Below are 19,130 nucleotides of genomic sequence, written 5' to 3'. Positions count from 1 at the left end.
TCCCACACACACATGAACATGAATACTATTGCTTCCCCACACACATCACATATGTATAGCCTTTAACTGACCCATAATCTCAGTTAAAGTTATCTTTAAAAAAGTGTTCCTCAGACCTGATTCTGGGATCCTTTCATACTCGCTGTCCTCACCAAGGCAGTGACCTTATGACCTTAACTGTTCAATCAAATTCTTTCCTCCCATAAAATGTCCTCGTCCTCACTTCCTGCAACTTTCTGCATGCTTTTCCAGTGCATGATTTGCTTACACATCCCAGGCAACAAACTAAGTAGTAAATACATTAAATCAGAATCTGTCTATAAACAACATAAAATACTTCTTCAGATGTTTTTGAACATGCACAATTTTTAAATATATTTCTGTTTCAATTCAAACATGCATAAAAATGATATTCTTCTCAGCAGTAGATGGCACTCTGTCACATGTAGTTTTGGCACCTAAAAAGATTGCTCCACCCCTAGGTCAAAAGTCAAACCCTCTGCTACTCATCATTTAACTGAAGACTGAAATGTTTTATGTCACAAAATAAATAAATAAATTTGAAAAGATTAAGGGACAGTGTAATAAACAAAAATTTGGTTTGTTGCCAGAATTTTAGGAATGTGCAAATTGGTGTGTAAGAAACATATTTTATTCTCAACCTAGATTTTGTGGTGCAGCTTTTTTTAATTTAGCAATGTATTGAGCTGCAGTATAACAGTGGGCTTAATATGATCTTATGAGAAGCTTGTTTGTTACTCTTACTGTTATTCTCCATGGTTACAACTGTGGTTATGTTGAACATGGTTGCATTGTTTGGTGCACTGATGTTTGTGTGCACCCTAAGCACAGCTCTTTGGGGGTTTTTTCTGTACTTCTTTTTCAGCACTGTTATAGCCTTGAGGGGTTCATCATACCGATTAGGAGAAACCATGCTATAGGCAAAACACAAATAATACAACCGGCTGCAAAACCCAGAGATTACAATTCAAATCTATTTCCAAAGCAGCACAAAAATTCCTGAATATGTTCAGAAGGATGGATGGATGTTCACGTGGTGTTAGAGAATGAGCGAACATGTTGAGTTTTTCAGCACTTTGCCTGCTATGGCCTGCCAGTTAAAACAGTCTGATGAGATACACAAATGTAAGCATGAAACAGAACCCACAATATGTGATGTCATTGGGTTTATCAACCACAAACATATGGTTTATTAAACCAGATTTTGATAATTCATCTACTACCTGACTATTAAAAACTTTAAAAACTTACAGATATGTTTTAAAAATTGCAACATGGAGGACACAATCCATCCTCACTGCAAAAGCATCAGATGCTGCTGTTTCATAAAATCCACTGATTTTAGATTTGCAAGATATCCTTTGATGTTTAGTTTTGTTGCTATTTGGCTAGACATCTTGGTAACTACATGGTTCCATTTCATCACTGAAACAAATCGGTTAGGGCTGGGAAAACAGGTGGCTGATGTACTGTTCTTTTACCGTGCGCACTGAAAAATGATGTCAAATGTGCATCAACATATGACAGCAGTCAGTCCTGAGCAGGGATTCAGATGCAGTAACTTGGATACCAACGCAGGTTATTACTGATGACTTTGTCTTAAGACATTTTTCACATGATGTCATATGTGCATTGCTTAAGAGTTGTCCAGCGTAGTGGAAGTGATACAGCCACAGAAAACAGACAACATTCACCTTCAAAGTAAAACTAAACCTTTTACTTTGAAGGAGTAGTTTCCAAGTGTTTGAGCTCTCCTAGCAACCATAGCAATTGCAAGGAAGTTTTCGACAACTGCTTGGGAAATACACATTTTTCCTAACCAGCTAATGGTTGCCAGGAGGTCACTGATTGGTCTCTAGGCCTGCATGACTCAGGCTTTAGCAACTGATTTCACAGCAACTGCCATCAAACTCCAACAACAATTTACCAACGGGGGATAAATGTTTTTCCCTCAAGACCAGTGGTTGCCAGATGGTTGCAGACCAGCCTGTAGGCCTGGGTAGCTCCTTATTCTTTTGACCTTACAGCATCACGCTTCCATCATGGCAGACAAGATAACATGTGGTTAGAAATCACATGACTGCAGAACCTGAACTGAGCTATGAATAATCTCAGCAATCTAGGTTAAGACTTAATATAAGCATAATTACAGATGTCTGCAATGACGTATGAATCACGCCACCAGAATGTTAAAACAAACAAAAGCCTTCCACATTCTCACATTTCCCACACCGCCGACAGATAGCTGGCTTCAGTATCTCTATTACTCAGCATGCAGCAACAACAAGCACTTGTCTCAGCTGTGTCTATCACTGTTTTGGTGCTGCTCTGGAAACACTTGCCTTGTAGTCTGAACTACCGCTCGCACCTTCATGTATTTCCTTGGGAATTTTTGCATTTGCTCATTTTCCCCCCTCAAAGCCAACCTTGCGTTGTGCAGTCAATAAAGATGTTTTCTGTATTTGCATGTGCCTCATCACAGTGCAGTGGTGCGAGCTTGCTGTGCCACCATGGCCCAGGATGTAAGATGGGTTTAATTAAAAAGGGATTGTTTATGAATGCAGGATATAGAAACACAGATGGACACCTAAACCAGTCTCAGTGATTTAACATCAAATGCAAAGCAGTGTTCAAACGTTGCTCTGAACTCCCGCTTATTAAAAATGTAACACACAGGCACTCCACAAACACAGGTTTCAAAAAAAATATTAGCATTGCTTTGTTTAGTCTATTGTTTCTCTCAAGAATATTGGATCTTTGTATTTACTTTAGCCTATAGTGTGTTCATTCAGGATACTAATACTATGCTTTAAGAAAGACCTAAACAACATACTTACTTGCTGTTTTAGTCTATCAATAACGCTGGTGAGAAGACGCTCCTCCTTCCCCAGTTGTGGTGTGGTCACGATAAAGTCTACATCGTGGCCAAAATCCTTCCCCCTGGAAACAAAGACATAGCACAGTTACCCACTCACTGTATCCTGGAAATAATGAAATGAATTACCTTTTAGTCATAGCATTTAACTGATGAAGAGGGAGGGTGGCAGACGGTGCTATTAAAAGAACAAGCCAAGCTAATGGCACTGTCTCTTTTTTTTCATTATTCAAACAAGTAATTTTTTCCCTTCAGTAGCTAAGTGTAAAAACCCTTTTTGTTGCCTCAGCTGTCAGAGCTTTAACTTTCATGAGAATCATCATTTTTTACTTGGATCGGTGTCATAAAGCGGACCCATATGGACCCTGAATAGGCTTGCACAATGCATTTACTCTGTCAGCACAACTGCACATAAGAGATGTTGCAGTACTGAGTGATTATCAAGTGATTATCTGGCAGAAGAAAAAGCTCTGGACGGAACCGCTGTATGGGCAGAAGATATGTGCACAAAAGGCATATCAAAGCTTCTGTCTGGCTCACTGGATCCATAGGCACTTGAGCAGAGAAGCAAGAAAAGCAAAAGCATCCCCATTATTTAATCAGGAGGAGCAAATGTAGTTTTTTTTTCCTACCCTACTTTTCTGTCGCTTGAAAAGTAAATTATCATACACTTCTCTGCAGCGTTTTTATTAGAAGCCTATCCTTTTAAGTCACGGCACAGCAGCGAGTTATTCAGACTAATCAGAGGAAACGCGAGAAATATGCAGAAATCTATTGTAGACTTACTGAAATTTATCCCCGCTCAGAGGAAACCGTCCTGCTACAGAAGTGAGCGTCACAACATTTGTTTATCAAAATCTTTTGAATGTCAAATAAGCGTGTTGCACTATGCGTAAATCTGTCACACCCAACCACACTAGGGAAGCCTGATCAAACAGTAAGGACTGTCAGGCTGACTGAGTGACCAAATTTAAACATGTGGACCCAAGCAAACACTGGGGTGCTGGCGTCACTGGTCAGTTTGTGTACACTTTGAGCAACTGTTTTTATTTCGATTTAGTTGTTGGCTTCTTCAGAATACACATGGTTCGGAGTTAGTACTAAACCCGGGCTTGATGGTGCGAATGCGGCGTGTAGATATTCTTTGGAAATTACAGTCCATATAGTCTAAGGTGCTTGGAAAGAAAAGCATCTGGACTTCTTTAAGTTACTTGAAGACATTTCACATCTCATCTGAGAAGCTTCTTCAGTTCTAAGGTCAAATGATGTTGAGTCCCAGATTTAAGCCCTAAGGGAGTGTCCAACAAAAGGGACACGGACCCCCTATTGATCCTCCATCTAATCACACGAGCCAAGGTGTGAAAACGGGTGTAGGTCACAATCAGCCAAGGTTTCGAGTGAACTCACTGTGAAACCTAGCCCCAACCTATCATGTGATTTCCTGAGGTCCATGTCCCTCTTGGGGGTCACTCTCATAGGACTTAAATCTGGAACTCTCCACCATTTGACCCTAGAACTGAAGAAGCTTCTTGGATGAGAGGTGAAACATCTTCAAGCAACTTAAAGAAGTCCAGATGCTTTTTCTTTCCAAGCTCCTTAGACTACAATGACCTGGATGACTGAGAACCTTCACAGACATACAGTCCCATATAGTTTTCTAACTCCCAGCTATAGACTAATTTTCACTTTTTGTAATGGCCAGCAGGGGGTGACGTCAGTGAGAACTGCTGGTTGAGTCCAGCCGTATTGGAAACCTGCTCCTGTGAACTATGAGTCTACAGTCTCAGTTGCTCGTTTCAATTCTTACTAAATATAACAGGATTGAGGCAAAAAGCAGAATTAAGCAGGGTGTGCTTCACTATGCGACTGACACGTCAGTAGACTGTAAGTGTGCATTATCAACCGCAAACAAGCTTTGTGAGGTTTCACAATGAGACTAACCAAAGGGTGTTGTCACAGTGGTGGCACCGTTCCCCTTTGACTAAGCCTTGAGTTCTGGCATTTTTCCCATCTCTATATTATAATTTAATTTTTGTTTGTTTGATTGATTTTTGTTAGCAATAACTCACTGTAATATTAAAATCCAATTTAATTTTGGCTAGCAAAAAACTGCCATACAGGACACCGGCCTGTGAAGGGAATCATCTTTCCACGGCAACCTTGTGGCATTTCCAGGGGGCTTTATTATTTTCCCACTTATCAGAGACATAGAGATCAGAGAGCATTTGTTACTCTGATCACCTGCCTAATCTCCAGGAAACTGTCTCAACTTATTGAACAGGCTATTACTAGGAACCACTAAATTCATATCTTTGGTTATCAAAGCCATACGGTGACCACAGATATGCTGAAGAAAGTTTCGGTTCAAGAATTATTTCAGTTTTAATGTCTTCAGAAATTAGCATCTCCCTCTTGTTTTTGGCTGATTTTTGCTTTCTAAAACCCGGTTGCCTGTTTTCTGTTTGAGGACCACCCACTGTCCGATTTTCATACTTGAAGCTAAAAAACATTTTCAAAAAATTTTCATTATGAGTGAAACTGATTTGATACACACGGCAGGCCTACAGTTTAACACACATAGAGCTTATGTATTATTAGTTACATAAATTGACAGGATAAAAGAAGTGCGTGTACAAAAGTAGGAAGTATATTGCTGCCATTCATCAGACAGAAAGAAGACGTGGGATTATATAAGTTTATGCCTGTTTCTGCTTCTTTCAGAACATAAAATTTTAGTTACTTATATATATATATAAGACAGTACTATATATTGGGTATTTTGTTTTGTTATATATACATGTTCTATCTGTCTAACAGCCTTTTCACAATGTATATGGGGAGTGCTGGTCTGCATTAGTATATGAGTAGGTGATAGGTGTCAAAGTAATATCAGAGTGAAAGCCAGGAGCCATAGCTTCCCGGCAGAACTGTGCATCATAATTGGATGATCAATGTTATTCACCTGTAAGTGTTTTTTATGATGTGGCGGTCTGGTTTATGTACTATATTTCTGCATTGAGTATGCTATCTTATTACAGTTATATTACATTTACAATGTACATATGCAGTCATGCACATTATAATACTGATATATTGTTATCATATCCGTTTAATAGAAGGCACTTTGGACTGCCCCGTTATTTCCCAGGGGGTCGCAACAGCGAACAGATCTGCACATTTGATTTGGCACAGATTTTACACCAGATGCCTTTCCTGACATAACCCTCCCATTTATCCGGGCTCGGGACCAGCACGAGCAATATACGCTAGCTTGTGACCCACTCGAACTGGGTTTCATCATATCAATTTAGTAATATTTAATCATATATATCCATTATTATTTAACTTTCAAAACATAAACTGATGGGAATTTACGACTGTCCTTGAAAGGAGGTTTATATCTGTGCTTTGAAGCTCTTGAGAGGAGATCAATTTAGTGGCTGTGGCTGAGGTCCACTCCAGTTCCACCTGCTGATAATGCATTCCTCCTACGAGCAATATATTTATCATCCTCCAGCCAGTTAAGATCAGTCTGTGCTGTGCCAGGGTTTCAGAGGCGCTTCCAGTCAACACAATCACAAAAGCAGTTGGACACACCCACGTGTGCCTTACACCACGAGCAGCATCTGTGCTTACAATCATATTCACAGAAGCATATTCACTGCTTTGAGGTTTCCTTTAAAATTCTCAATGACGTATGTGTATCTACCAGTAATGATGCTCTGAGAGTACTTTGGCGTGCTCATTGGCATTCAAGCCAGACGATAATAAAATTAAGCCTTCAAGACAAACGATGAGCTGCTCAGAAGTGTAAATATGACTGCAAATGGGTTTGAATGTACGCCCTGCGATGGACTGGCCCACCTGTCCAAGGGGTTTTCCTTCCTTTCACACAGTGCATCCTGTCACAGGCTGCAGGATAACTCAAAAACAGCAGTCAGACAGAATGATGAAAAGAAACTGTGGGTTTCTGGCGATTATAGTAGCTTGTGTGTGTAGACACAAATACACAGAAACAAACCAGGGCTAAAGTTGTGCCCTCAAATAACAGAAGATACCCCCGACCGTCGTCAAGTTTAGCTCTGGCACTACCTGCCAGAAGGCCTTGCATTATTTCACCCTAATCATTGCCCAACACCCACTCACACACACCTACACACGCACACACAAAAGCTTTTGAAAAAACAACGAGCGAAAAATCCTACATACGTAAGCACCAGTGTCACAGCAAACAACAAAGCAAAGTGACAATGAATGTTGGGGGCGATACAGCTCTAAAGAAGCCTCTGCAGGCACGAGGCTCGGTGTTTGATCTCTCTTTGCTGCTGCTTGACAGCAGCGAGAGTGAAGAAAGGTGCAGAGGCTGTGAATGGCTTGCGGGAACGCTTCAAAGGTCACTGTGGCTAATTCAGGGAGCAAGGAAGTAATAGAAAACAGCCATTAGAGCTGCAGAAGGCATGATAATGTTAATGGTTAGCATTAGCAGTAGACAGCGTGTACCCCTGTGGCATTTACAGAATCGAGCACCTGGTTTACAGGTTCACTCTGCAGCTGCGTCTTTGGTAACACTTATTCAATTTGCCTTGTGAGCCTGTTTTATTTTGTATTAAATATCAAAAGCTGTTAAGTGAATTCATTTTAACACTTGTGTTTAGACTTTGCAGTATATACATACACATATATAGGCCTCGATGTGAAGAGTTGGCACTTCTTTAATGAGTTGACTGTTAGGACAGCGCTACTTGAGAATGCATCACAGATTTCCATCTGCTGACTGAGCAACTTTTGCCTATGAAATCTCCCAACACTCAGCTTTAATTGGCAAAGCTGAGATTCCACAACACTTCCAGCTCGTACAGTGCGCTTAAGTTGTTAAGTGAGTCTCGCTGTTAGCCTCTGCTGCGCCGGCAAAACCCACTCGAGTGCACTGCATAAATGTGTGCCGAGAATAGCAAAGAAACCAAAGCGGGAAGGAGACAGAGAGAGATCATCAGCATAAATTGGGTTTACCTCCTATCAGAGCTTAAGAACGACCTAATCTTGTCAAATAGTGGTTTTCCGTGTCTGTGTGTGTATGTGTGTGTGTGTTAGGGGATAACATGGGAAGGTTATTTTAGGGGAAGCGGCATTTACGCTTTTCAGCTCCCTCCCATTTGAGCATCAGTATGTGTCAGGTCAGTGCAGATAATTCAGCAGCAGTCAGCGGAAAGGCGGATGACAGCATGTCGTGCACATTCTTCCAGCATACCAGGGGTTCTCCTTCTTCTTCTTCGTCTCTGCCTTTAGCAGTGCAACTTCAGAGCTCTGTTCCTGTTTAGCATTGGACACCTACTCCTGCTCAGTGGGATGGATGGATGTGAAGATGTGGGTAAAAACAGAAGAATTGATAGGCGTTCGGGCACAGCTGCACGTCGATAAACACCTGGTTTGAATTTAGGCCATCTAGTCTTTTATCGCGTGAGGGAAAATGCTAAATTATTAAGTGTTACTGCACAAAGACAATGAAATACACATGGTTATTTACAGTTTTGTGTGGACGACATGACGACACGCATGAATAATACAGATCTGCGAAGTGTTAGGCTACGGGCGTCTGCAGGCTAAGCTCTGCAAAACTTAGGTCACAAAAAAGCAACCAGGCTTTGTTTGTGACTATGCATCATTTTCCCCTTCTATCAGCCTTCCCATCCACATTTCTTGCTAACACAGCAGTGCGAGGCGATAATCAGGAAGATATGAAATGAGAACAGGAAAAAGCAGCTAAGTGTGGCCTATTCTTCATGACCAGATGGCTTGTTTTGCTCTTTCCTCCCCTGCAAGCTGATAATGAGGTTTGTTTTAGAATCACGACACCCCGAACTAAGCCGATAAGGAATACTTATCTCAGCTGTTGTTCAAGGCAAACTGTGCGGTGGGACTCGGCGGCTGTTTGCGGATTTGAGAGGAGACACCAATGCCCCCCCCCCCCCCCCCCCCCCCCCTCATCAGTGTCACTTTGAGTCATATTCCAGACAATTTGATGTCCCTCAGTAGGGACTTGCCTGCCTCATACTGAAATAAACACAGTGTTCCGCTGACACTGCGTGAGCCTTCACATGCAGTTGTGGAAGAAGCTGTATTTTCAAGTGTAATCTATTTTTAATCCTCCCCTCCAACAAAACCGCTTTAAGACTTGTCACCCGCCTTCCACAGCTGTCCTTTCAATAAGGCTAATGTCAGTGGCATCAACAAATCCTCGCCACGCTGTTTCTCTCTGAAGTGGATGACAGCCTGAGTTTATTCCAGCACACGAGTTATTTTGTAAAACTTTTGGGAGTCGTGGTATCTTTTTGTGCATCTTCTGCCGAGATGAAAGATTTGCCAGAGCCGGGTGCAGCTATTTAAGGAGGTATATAGGATATGCACATTTCCATTTTTGACAAGGGGTATCGGCTAGAAAGATGAAGCTAATAAGAGACTCTACACCAGGCTCAAAATTATAGGTAATTAAATCGAGCTTTGACAGGACTTTAGAAGGGAACATTTTCAAATATGTCACCGTGAAACGAGTAAGTGGATTATTAGTGGTACTGCTGGCATCTTAGAAAGCATATGAACTATTTTGGTGTAATAGACCTCATACTGCCTCCCACTGTGTTTAAACCATGTCTGGAGAATCAGCCTTTCAACAAGATAAAGGTAAATTACTTACTTGCTTCCTGATAATGCACAAGTTATCGTTCTTCAATTATAGCGCCGCATGATTCCAATTAGGTCTATCTCGCTCTCTCTCTCTCTCCAAAGTCTGCACCAAATATGGGGTGAAGTAAATGTGTGTTTCATTTCCCCGAATTTGAAGCCATAAAGGCGCTCTTGCAGGCCCCTTTACACTTTGCAGCAGACTCCTGGCCCATAAATCTTGAGCTGCTCCTCTCCCTCATTCTTGAAGTTAACTATCCATGATGCTCTAATCACCTTCCTCGACTCTCTTACCACATTTCCCCTCTGAGCAGTTATTTACATAATCAGACATCATTCCAGCTGTCATTTAACAATTTGAAGATTGGAGCGTTTTTTTTTTCCTTGTGGATTTTCACAACATCCTTATTTAGGAAATTTGTGAATCTTTCCCATTTACACATTTGCCCACCCCTCCTGATTTCTTAGGTTGTTCTTGTTTTTTACATATTTGCCACATTTACATGCTTCAGATCATCAATCGAAATTTAATATTAGACAAAGATAACCCGAGTGAACACAAAAAGCAGTTTTTAAATGATGGTTTCATTTGTTTAAATAAAAAGTTATCCAAACTTACCTGGCCCTGTGTGAAAAAGCAGCTGCTCACTAGACCCGACACCTGGTTGCAAGATCCTGGGCAATCAAGTGTTTTTGATAACTGGGGATGAGTCTTTCACATCAGTGTGGAGGAATTTTGGTCTACTATTCTTTTCAGAATTGTTTTAATTCTTCCACCCTGGAAGGTTTAAGATCATGCCAAAAATCAGTCTGATTTAAGTACAGACTTTGACAAGGCCACTCCAAAACCTTCATCTTTTGGTGTGTTTTGGATTATTGTCCTGCTCCATAACCCAAGTGCGCTTGAGCTTCAGGGCATGAACTGGTAGAGAGCAGAAGTTATGGCTCCAGCAATTACAGCAAGTTGTCCTAAAGCAGGAAAACACACTACAACCACGGCTGGTGTGATGTTCTTTTTATGAAATGCTGTGTTGGTTTTGTGCCAGATGTAAAGGGACTCAAAACTTCCAGAACGTCCAAAAGGTATTTGGTTTGTCAGTCCACAGAATTTTTTCCCAAAAGATTTTGCTTTGGAAATGTCCCATGCATGCCATTTTACCCAGCGTCTTTCTTTTTGTTGAATCATAAACAATGGCTTTAACTGAAGCAAGAGATGTCTGCAGTGCATTAGATGTTGTTCTGGGTTCTTTTGTGACTTCCTGATTCTTGGAATAATTTTAGTCAGCCCAACACTCCTGGGAAGGTTCACCACTGTTGCAAGTTTTCTCCATTTGTGAGGCTTACATCGTGGTTCACTGGAGTCCCAAAGCCTGAGAAATAGCTTTGTAACCCTTTACAGACTGATAGATGTCAGTGATTTTGTTTCTTTAGTGGCATGATGGTTTTTTGTTTGGTTTTTTTTTATCTTTTAATCTACTTCACTTTGTCGGACAGTTTCTACTTAGGTAATTTCTTGATTCAACAGTTCTGGCAGTAATCAGGCCTGAGTTTGGGTAGTGAAATTGGACTCAGTTTTTCCCAAAAGAAATGTTGTCAATCACAATTAATTCATAATTTAACAGGGGGGGGTAATCAGAGGGCTAGGTACATTTGGATAGTTTTGTTTTTTATGTAATGTATGTTTTGAGCAGAGAAATAATACCATTTCCTTAATAAAATTAAGTTAAGCCATCCCTAATAAAGTGCCCACTGAGTGTATATATCATATTTTTCACAGGTGATTTTTAATAAAACACTCGCGTGTGATTCGTGTAGGCAGCAGGTATTTCTTTGATAAAGGCGTCCTTGTCTGCTAGTTTGAGTGTTAAAGGTTACTTTGTATCAACCTCTGATTGGTCTACAAGAACTGCAAATAAAATAGATTTCATTTACAGTCTCAACACTGGTCTAAAAATCCATGAAGGGACATGTGTATGGCCTACAAAATGATTTTAGGGTTTGGCTGTTGATTTACAATTTTTTTTTTTGCAATGCGCAAAGAAAATGCTCACAGCAAGAGAAATCAAAATGAACAGTGGACGTGGTTTAAACGGCTTGAGGTAAGAAACAGATTTCAGGAAAAGCACCATGCTGTCTCTTTGTTTAGACAATTGTGTCATTCTGGAGTTGCAGTCGGCATCTGGTGCTGCAAATATTTCCTCCTAGTATAAAATAGTGAAGTACTCTGATTTCATGCACATTTGCTGCCAAGCTAGTATGCTGTAAGGATCAGCATGTAAATCGGTGTTGTATATTACAAAGTGTGTTGAATTTGCAAAGCCTTTGGCTACACCTGACAAATGTGAGATAATGCCACGATACCGGTCCTGTAGCTAAAGTGACTTTTTTTCCCCGTTATAAAAGTTAGCGTATAGTAATTTTCTACCAAACTCTGACAAACAGAATACAGCAAATGCAGAAAAGGAAAACTTTAATAAGGTTTTAAGGGAGCAGGAATAACTCCAGTAACATGTGATGTTTGCAGTCCAGACACTATTAAAGACCATCAGCAAAGCCGCGGCAGCTCTGTTACCCCTGTAGAGAGGCAAGCGCCCATCCTTACTGCCAGACTGCTTTTGAATTATTTACCTCACACGCCACTGGTTACGGCTGGATTTTTACAACACCACAGAGCGGAGTGCTCCACACTTACTGAGCCACAAAGCACTGCGCATAACAAAATAAACAAATAAATAAATAAATGAAACAGCACCACAAAGACGTGCCAATGGAGGGAGGCACCGGCTGCGAGCGAACAGTGGCACTCAGCAGGTAGCTTTACAAGCGCACTCACTGTGCACTCTGAGACTGACAAATGTAATGCACTTTAGCATCTTAATGTAAATGCAAAACGTTAGTAACCCGTGCTATCTGGCGTTCTGTTTTACTGTCAAGAACAAAGGCGTCAGATGGGGAATATTCTGCGGTGGTAAATATCAAATTAATCCGTTTTGTCTAAGAACTCTCGAAAACTGCAAGATGCAATTAGACACCAGCGGCTCTGACGCTTCTACCCAGACACTCACTCTGTGACTTCTATGCTCTGATATCAGATAATAATAATAATAACAGTAATAAGATCCACCTGGGAATCAAGCAGACCTCTTGAGGCTTTGCTAATGTCTTTGCTTTCCCTGTGTATAATATGAACAGAACAATAATGGGGGATGGGGAGGGGCGAGGAAAGACTGAAGGTGCCGTTGTGTTTCATCTTCAAATATCAACACTGAAAGGAGGAGACAAGTCTTGTACCTGCGAAAGCCACCTGTCAGTGTGAGTATGGCGTCCGGTGTGATCGCACGGACAGCTTCGTCAATAATGTTCCCCAGGGCTTGGGCCTCTGCTTTACTGACAGCCCTGGAGATGTCTCCATAATGCAGAAAACCTGCAGGGAAAAAGACCACGTGGTTATTAGTCTGGAAGCCAGCCATCAATCATAGCCATTTGCTCCGGGGAACTGGAGAGTCAGAGTGAATTAAAGGTAAGGTAAAAATGGGGATGTGTTCTCCTGGCTGATAGAAGACGGCCGCCGGTGTTCGACCGCTGCAGACACAAAACGACTGCAGCAGCGCAGAAACGGTGCAAAAATTATAATTCGTGGATCAATCGGTATCTCATTGATTTGTATGTTCCTCTGTCTTTGTGCTACATGAAAAGCATTAATTATCCATTTCTTTTTTGTCCCCCACCGAAGAATGGAGCTTCCCCCAACAATTAATTAGAAAACCTTTAATGATATTTCTGCTTCTAATGAAGTAAATTAAATGGGGTTATTCGTGTTTCTGCTCTTTTTCAAGACTCGTCGAGCACGACGGAGGGTTCAGGGTTCAGACAAATTTTCCACGTCAAAAACTCACACGGTATTTCTCCGCACGGAGTCGACACCGCAGTGTTCCAAGTGATCGATTACGACCAGTTTGATGAAGGTGTCTGTCAGCGCAATACATTATGGGACGGAGTTTGAAAGTGAATGGAAACCTGCGAGCGATGCAGTACAGTGTTTTGAATTACCATCCAGCTACACTCCAAGCAGCAGAAGAAGCAGAGAAATGATGCGGACGAATGAAAAGCTGAATATCAGTATTTTGTTTTTCATATGTGAGAGCACTGTGGGGTATATGTCACTGTCGAAAGCTGATGCTATCTGCATGTCTGGCTGCTTCTGTCTTGGTATATTTCTTCATATTTCTCACTCACGTATTCCTTTCACATTTGATCACATCTGTTTCTTTTATATTTTTTAGAGAGGCACTCCAAACACCTTTAATTCTGTCTGTTTATGGTTTCTTAAGCATGAAGCCTAAGCAAACTTTTTCCTTTAGCACCACAAACAGGTTCACATTTGTGGGTTTCATCTCTGTGGATTGTTATATTTGATGCAGGCCCTCGATTTTCATCAGGTCATCATTTTAAACTTTACGCCGAGCACTTCGGTTTATGACCGCGGAAATTAATGACGTTCTCATCAGCCTCGGCCGACCTCAGCTCCCACTTGTGAATGAAGCATCCATCAAATCTGCGTTTCGTAGTCAGAAACTCCTCCGACAAAAATAAACAATGAATTTGAGATTAATGACAACGGCTCACGGAAAATTTGCACGGAGGCTCCGAGTTCATGTCACGGCATGTCGTAGAAGCACACGAGAACAGAGCGCTCCACCTGAACTGAAAAACATCTAAGGCCACACAAACCTGCGCTCTGTATGTTAATTAGCAAATGCTAGCTTTCTAACACAAAGATGGAGATTCACAAGATATTTAATTACCAGGGGACCTCGTGTGATCGCTAATACCAGAAGCATCTAATAATTTGCTCATTTCACAGCTCTTACTAGTACTAGAGGTCAAATAAGTGTATGTTATCTCCTTCATGGAAAACCTGGATGCTTTATCTGTTTTTTTCATCATAAATGAGAGGCCTCATCGTGTGAAGAGCACGGCAAATCCTCACAACAACACACATCTGTGCGCCGTAAAAAAACGTTGTTGTAAATTGCAAAGTGAGCAGCAGGATGGAGCGGTGTCTCCCAGCTGCGTGCTTGCTGATTTTTAAGTGGCATAAAAGAGTTGTTCATCTCAATAATGTGTGACATGCTCTCGGTTGTAATTTCACTCAAAAGCCAAACGAGCCAAACCAGTGGACAGAATAAATATTGAGGGGAGGTGGGGGTATATGCTAAAATTTATGCTGTCGTATACCACAAATACCGGCCTGGCGACAGTTGCTGGAGGTGAAGTTAAACTGTTTAGAACACATCATCTGCGCTTTATGAAAACCAAGACAAGACGAAGCGTCAATCCATGAAGTATTTCACAGGAGAAGTAAAGAATCTGAGCTGCTGTTGGAGCTACGAACAAAAGCAGGGCGTCCTCGCATTCAGAATCATCCTCTGTGCATAAATGCATGAAATATCTCACCTTCAGAAAAAGCATCTTTGTAGAATGGCTCAAAAACAACTAATAACTACCACAAATGAAAAATAAATTTTCAGCTTTTGGCCAGTTTGCTTTTCTTTTAGCCTCACAGAGCCACTCTTGTGGCCGTGGGCTGTAAATTGTTGAAAAAATCTTAGCACCAACTTAATTCGATGGCCCGCTCTGGCGCGACAGAGTGGTGAGACGTCTGCACCATGCCTCCCCTTCAGAGTCACTACTTATTGATTTAGGTTGTTGTTGTTTTTTTGTAAGAAAAACTCTCCTGTTGTGGTTTTTTTTACAGTAAACTCCCTGCTGATCATATCTCACTTTAGAGAAAACACATTACCGCTAGAGGCTCACATCCTTTGGGAGTAAACAAAAAAAAGGCACAAATAAAGTCCCAAACGACATGCAGCCCCACCCCCCGCAGGGATTTAACAATTAGGCCTTTGAGTCTCTCTTGGAAGCGAGCTCGACTTGAAATTTTTCCTCTATAATTTGTAAAGTGGCGGAGCGAGGATGGTGAGATGTTGATGTACCACTTTGTTGCATCCGGTTGAGATGAATGCCGGGCTCCGCCAGAACGTCGCTGAATGAGCGCAGCCCTCTGCGGTACCACTTCTCAGCTGTCTTAGGTCCAACCCCAAACACACTTGTGAACAGCTGGCAGGAAACGAGGTAAGTATGTAATCAAGGAGACATGCTCTGAAATGACAGGTTCTTCTGAGAAGAGGTAAGCATTCAAAGTTTCCAAGAGCTCCGAGTCCTTAAGAGGGAGCAACAGAGCGCATCATTTTCACAGCGAGTTAAAAGCTCCAGAATGGAGAAAGCGAGCCATCGACTGAGTTGTTATTCATCCACTGACCTTTAGTATTTGATACCTTTCATCCGAGAGTATTTTCTCGACTTCAAACGAGTGGCCGTGTTGAAGGATCTCCTGCAAAACACAAAGGCGGATGATATTATCATCAAGGAAAGCAATGTCTGTGTCAGCATCGGCGTGTTTTCCCCTGGGTTCCCCCCCAGCCGGCTATTAACAAATGGGCCCCAAATCGCTGCTTATTTGAGAAACCATCCACTTATATCAGGCGTCCTTATTTCCATTTCTTTTCCTTTCGACAAATAATGGCTTTGTTGTTGCGAAACCTGGGATTAATACCTGTTTTATGGCAATCATAAAAAACCCCAAGGTAATGTTTTCCCCCAGATTCTGTTGTTTGCTCCAAAACCGCTTTGTTCTGCATTTAATTGCCTGCGTCTCTCAGTGAGAGTGCCGCCAATTTTGCTGGTCACATTTTAACTGTCTTCATTATGCGAAGAATCAGGTAGCAGCTATCTGGTTAATATCGGCCAGGGGGAAATGAGCCTGCATGCTTTTGCTCTGGGATAAGTATCCGTGTGCATTTTGAGCTTGTGCATGAATGGATGACAGCCTGTATCGGTGAGCCAGTGAACCTAACATCCACACTGTGAGTACAATGCAGTTTGAAGCAGCCTTCACTGCTCAGTGATGCATCCACCCGTCCACCTCTGCTTTTCAAGCCCCCAGCTAAGGCCAACCTCAAAACGCACGGATAATGCTTCAACATACTCCCCGCTCCGGGAAAGACACACTTCTTTACATGCACGGCTCCTCTCCCTCTCTCACACAAACACACACACACACATACAGCAAACACATATACTGACTATTCATCCCCCAACTCTGCCTCAGTGCTCCCAGACTTTCATGTCAGTAGGTTTATATATTTTCCCCACTTTGGATGTTCAGTCAGCAGTGAGCAGTTCAGTCGCTGCTGACAGAGTGTCGCTCCGATGTTCACAGGCACATCAAGCATTTTGTTTTCACTCTGTTTGGTTTCACTTTGTTTTTTGTGTCATGTCATTTTTGGTGTTTTGAGCAGCAAACTGTTCAAAGAGACAACCCCAGCGAAAGGCGTGCGTCTGAATTGTGCAAGGAGAACAAGAAGGAGAGGTCACTTACAGGCAGTCTAATTTGGTCTCCCCGGGACATTTATGCTATTTTGTTTAATGAATCTGACTCGGCGCTGACAGCTTTGACAGATTCGGAAACGCGCTGTGAGTCGCGCAGCGTGTATGTTAGGTTTAACGTGTCAGAGAGAGCCGGGTTGCTGAGCTCACCTTGTTATCCTACAGGGACCTGGCGTTCTCTCAGAGCGAGCATCCGCACTTTCCCTGACAACCTGCCATGATTCCTGCCCTGAGCTCGAGTGTAGATGTGGAGATGTAGTGACCCAATAAGACTTTTTTTTTTGTCTCAGAGACAAAATATATTTGTCTGATACCCATCAACGTGTGCTGCATGTGTGCAGCAAAGTTTTTATTCATACATCTGTACGTCTTTCTTTCATATATTTCTTAGAGACTGAACTCAGCATTGAGAATCTCCTCCAGAAAGGCTTATGTGTGCAGATGGTTACTGATTCAGCTACATTCTTCTTGCTAGCACAGAGGGAAAAAAAACTATTTCTAAGTAATGGAATGCGTCATATACAATAGAGCCAGCCTGTTTAAACTACTTCTGTCACATCAATGCCTCCTTATTTAAAGTGGGCCTATTATATTCATTTTTAACTCCATATTTTGCTCTTGAACTCCACCGCAGACGCTTTGCATGATTCACAGTCCTTATTAAACCTATGCTGTGCCTTGGTGCAGCCTCTCAACAGACATTTTAACTTCCTTTCATCAGCCTTTAAGTTAACTTTTTTCTGATTTCTGCCCCTCGCAAGCAAATGGTTCGGACAGACGGTGGGTCGGGATACTTTGCTCACAAAGAATCCCCCACCAGATCATCTGATCTCACTACATACGTACAAAAAGGGAATAAAACCTTCTGAAATAATACACAGTGCTGTGCAAAAGTCTTGAGCCATCCCTCATTTCTTAATGTCCACAATAAGAAATGTGGACATTAAGAAAAAGAAAACTGAGGAGAATGGACAAGCAGAGGGTAAACGATAAGGTGTAGGTCTGACAAACAAACTACAGCAGATGAACAGAAAAGACCTGATACAGGACCTGTGAGATCCAACTGGCCCTTCAGCTGATCCAGCTACTGTTCACTGAAGCCTCACCAGAAATGGTGATCTTGAGGAAGGGAAACAGGCTGAAAAGGCTGAGGGATGTGACATCACACATGCAGTGGAATGGCAATTGTTGGCAACAGGTCTTATGGAGGAATTCAAATTAGATTTTCTTTGCATTTCAGACTGTAGGTTTGGAGATCACAGTTTTAAATAGCTCTATATAGCAATATTATCACTTTGACCTTCAATTCAATCTATTGACCTTGAAGGAGAGGTCAAGTCATAGTGATATTAAATCTTTTATATTTATATAGTACTTTCTACATGTTGACAATACACACCACACTGCAAGAATCATAGTTATAAGGCTTTTTGTCCATTTCAAACCACTAAACCATTAAGTTGACTTTGAAGACCTTGGTGGGCATAGCCAGATTTAATAGATTGTAAACATGACACCACTACACACCACTACAACGTTTGACCTGAATTCATTCCAAACTTTTCAAGCTATCGTGTTTACAGACAGAATGACATGCACGTACACAACCAAAAATATAACCTCCTCGGCGGAGGTAATGAGGAGTGGCTTTTGCCAGGTTTTGTATTTGTCCATCTCTTGATGTGGTGTGTCTTTTTTTCTTAATGTGAATTTTAATCTAATGAAGCTGGAGAAGTTCATTCGTTGGAAACTATTTCCAGCAGCACATTAATAAAGATAGTGATTTATCGAACGGGTCCTCATCAATCGGCACTGAAATTACACCCCCTCCCCGTTATGTGCTGCATCTTACTTTATTTTATTTTGATTTATTTCAGAGCCTGGTGTTTACAGAGGTGACATTTGGTAAAACATTAATTTTACAGTAATGTAATGTCAAACCCCAAAACACGTCCATGTATTGAATTTATGGCAAACTACTCAACCTGGAAAGTTTGCAATTAGGGAAAAGAAATGCCGACGCTTTCGTACTCATCATCAGTGAGCTGATGTCGCTTCACATTCACAAGGACTTAGTGATCACGTGTGTTATACAGTTCAAAGGCTT

General features: G+C 41.6%; 1 protein-coding gene across 1 annotated transcript in view; it reads right to left on the bottom strand.

Moving 5' to 3' along the window:
- dntt (deoxynucleotidyltransferase, terminal) overlaps positions 1 to 19,130 on the bottom strand; it is a 106,303-nt gene that overhangs the window by 60,521 nt on the left and 26,652 nt on the right. The window contains exons 5-8 of the mRNA XM_004554552.3: positions 15,897 to 15,968; positions 15,571 to 15,694; positions 12,866 to 12,998; positions 2,859 to 2,961 (exon numbers count right to left, since the gene is read on the bottom strand). Coding sequence (XP_004554609.3) covers positions 2,859 to 2,961; positions 12,866 to 12,998; positions 15,571 to 15,694; positions 15,897 to 15,968 — 432 coding nt within the window. The remainder of the gene's footprint in view (positions 1 to 2,858; positions 2,962 to 12,865; positions 12,999 to 15,570; positions 15,695 to 15,896; positions 15,969 to 19,130) is intronic.

The sequence above is a fragment of the Maylandia zebra genome, linkage group LG13 (genome assembly GCF_041146795.1).
Source record: "Maylandia zebra isolate NMK-2024a linkage group LG13, Mzebra_GT3a, whole genome shotgun sequence".
In the NCBI taxonomy this organism is placed as follows: Eukaryota; Metazoa; Chordata; class Actinopteri; order Cichliformes; family Cichlidae; genus Maylandia; species Maylandia zebra.
Note: the sequence above shows the minus strand (reverse complement) of the source record. Positions and strands in the feature narration are given on the sequence as shown.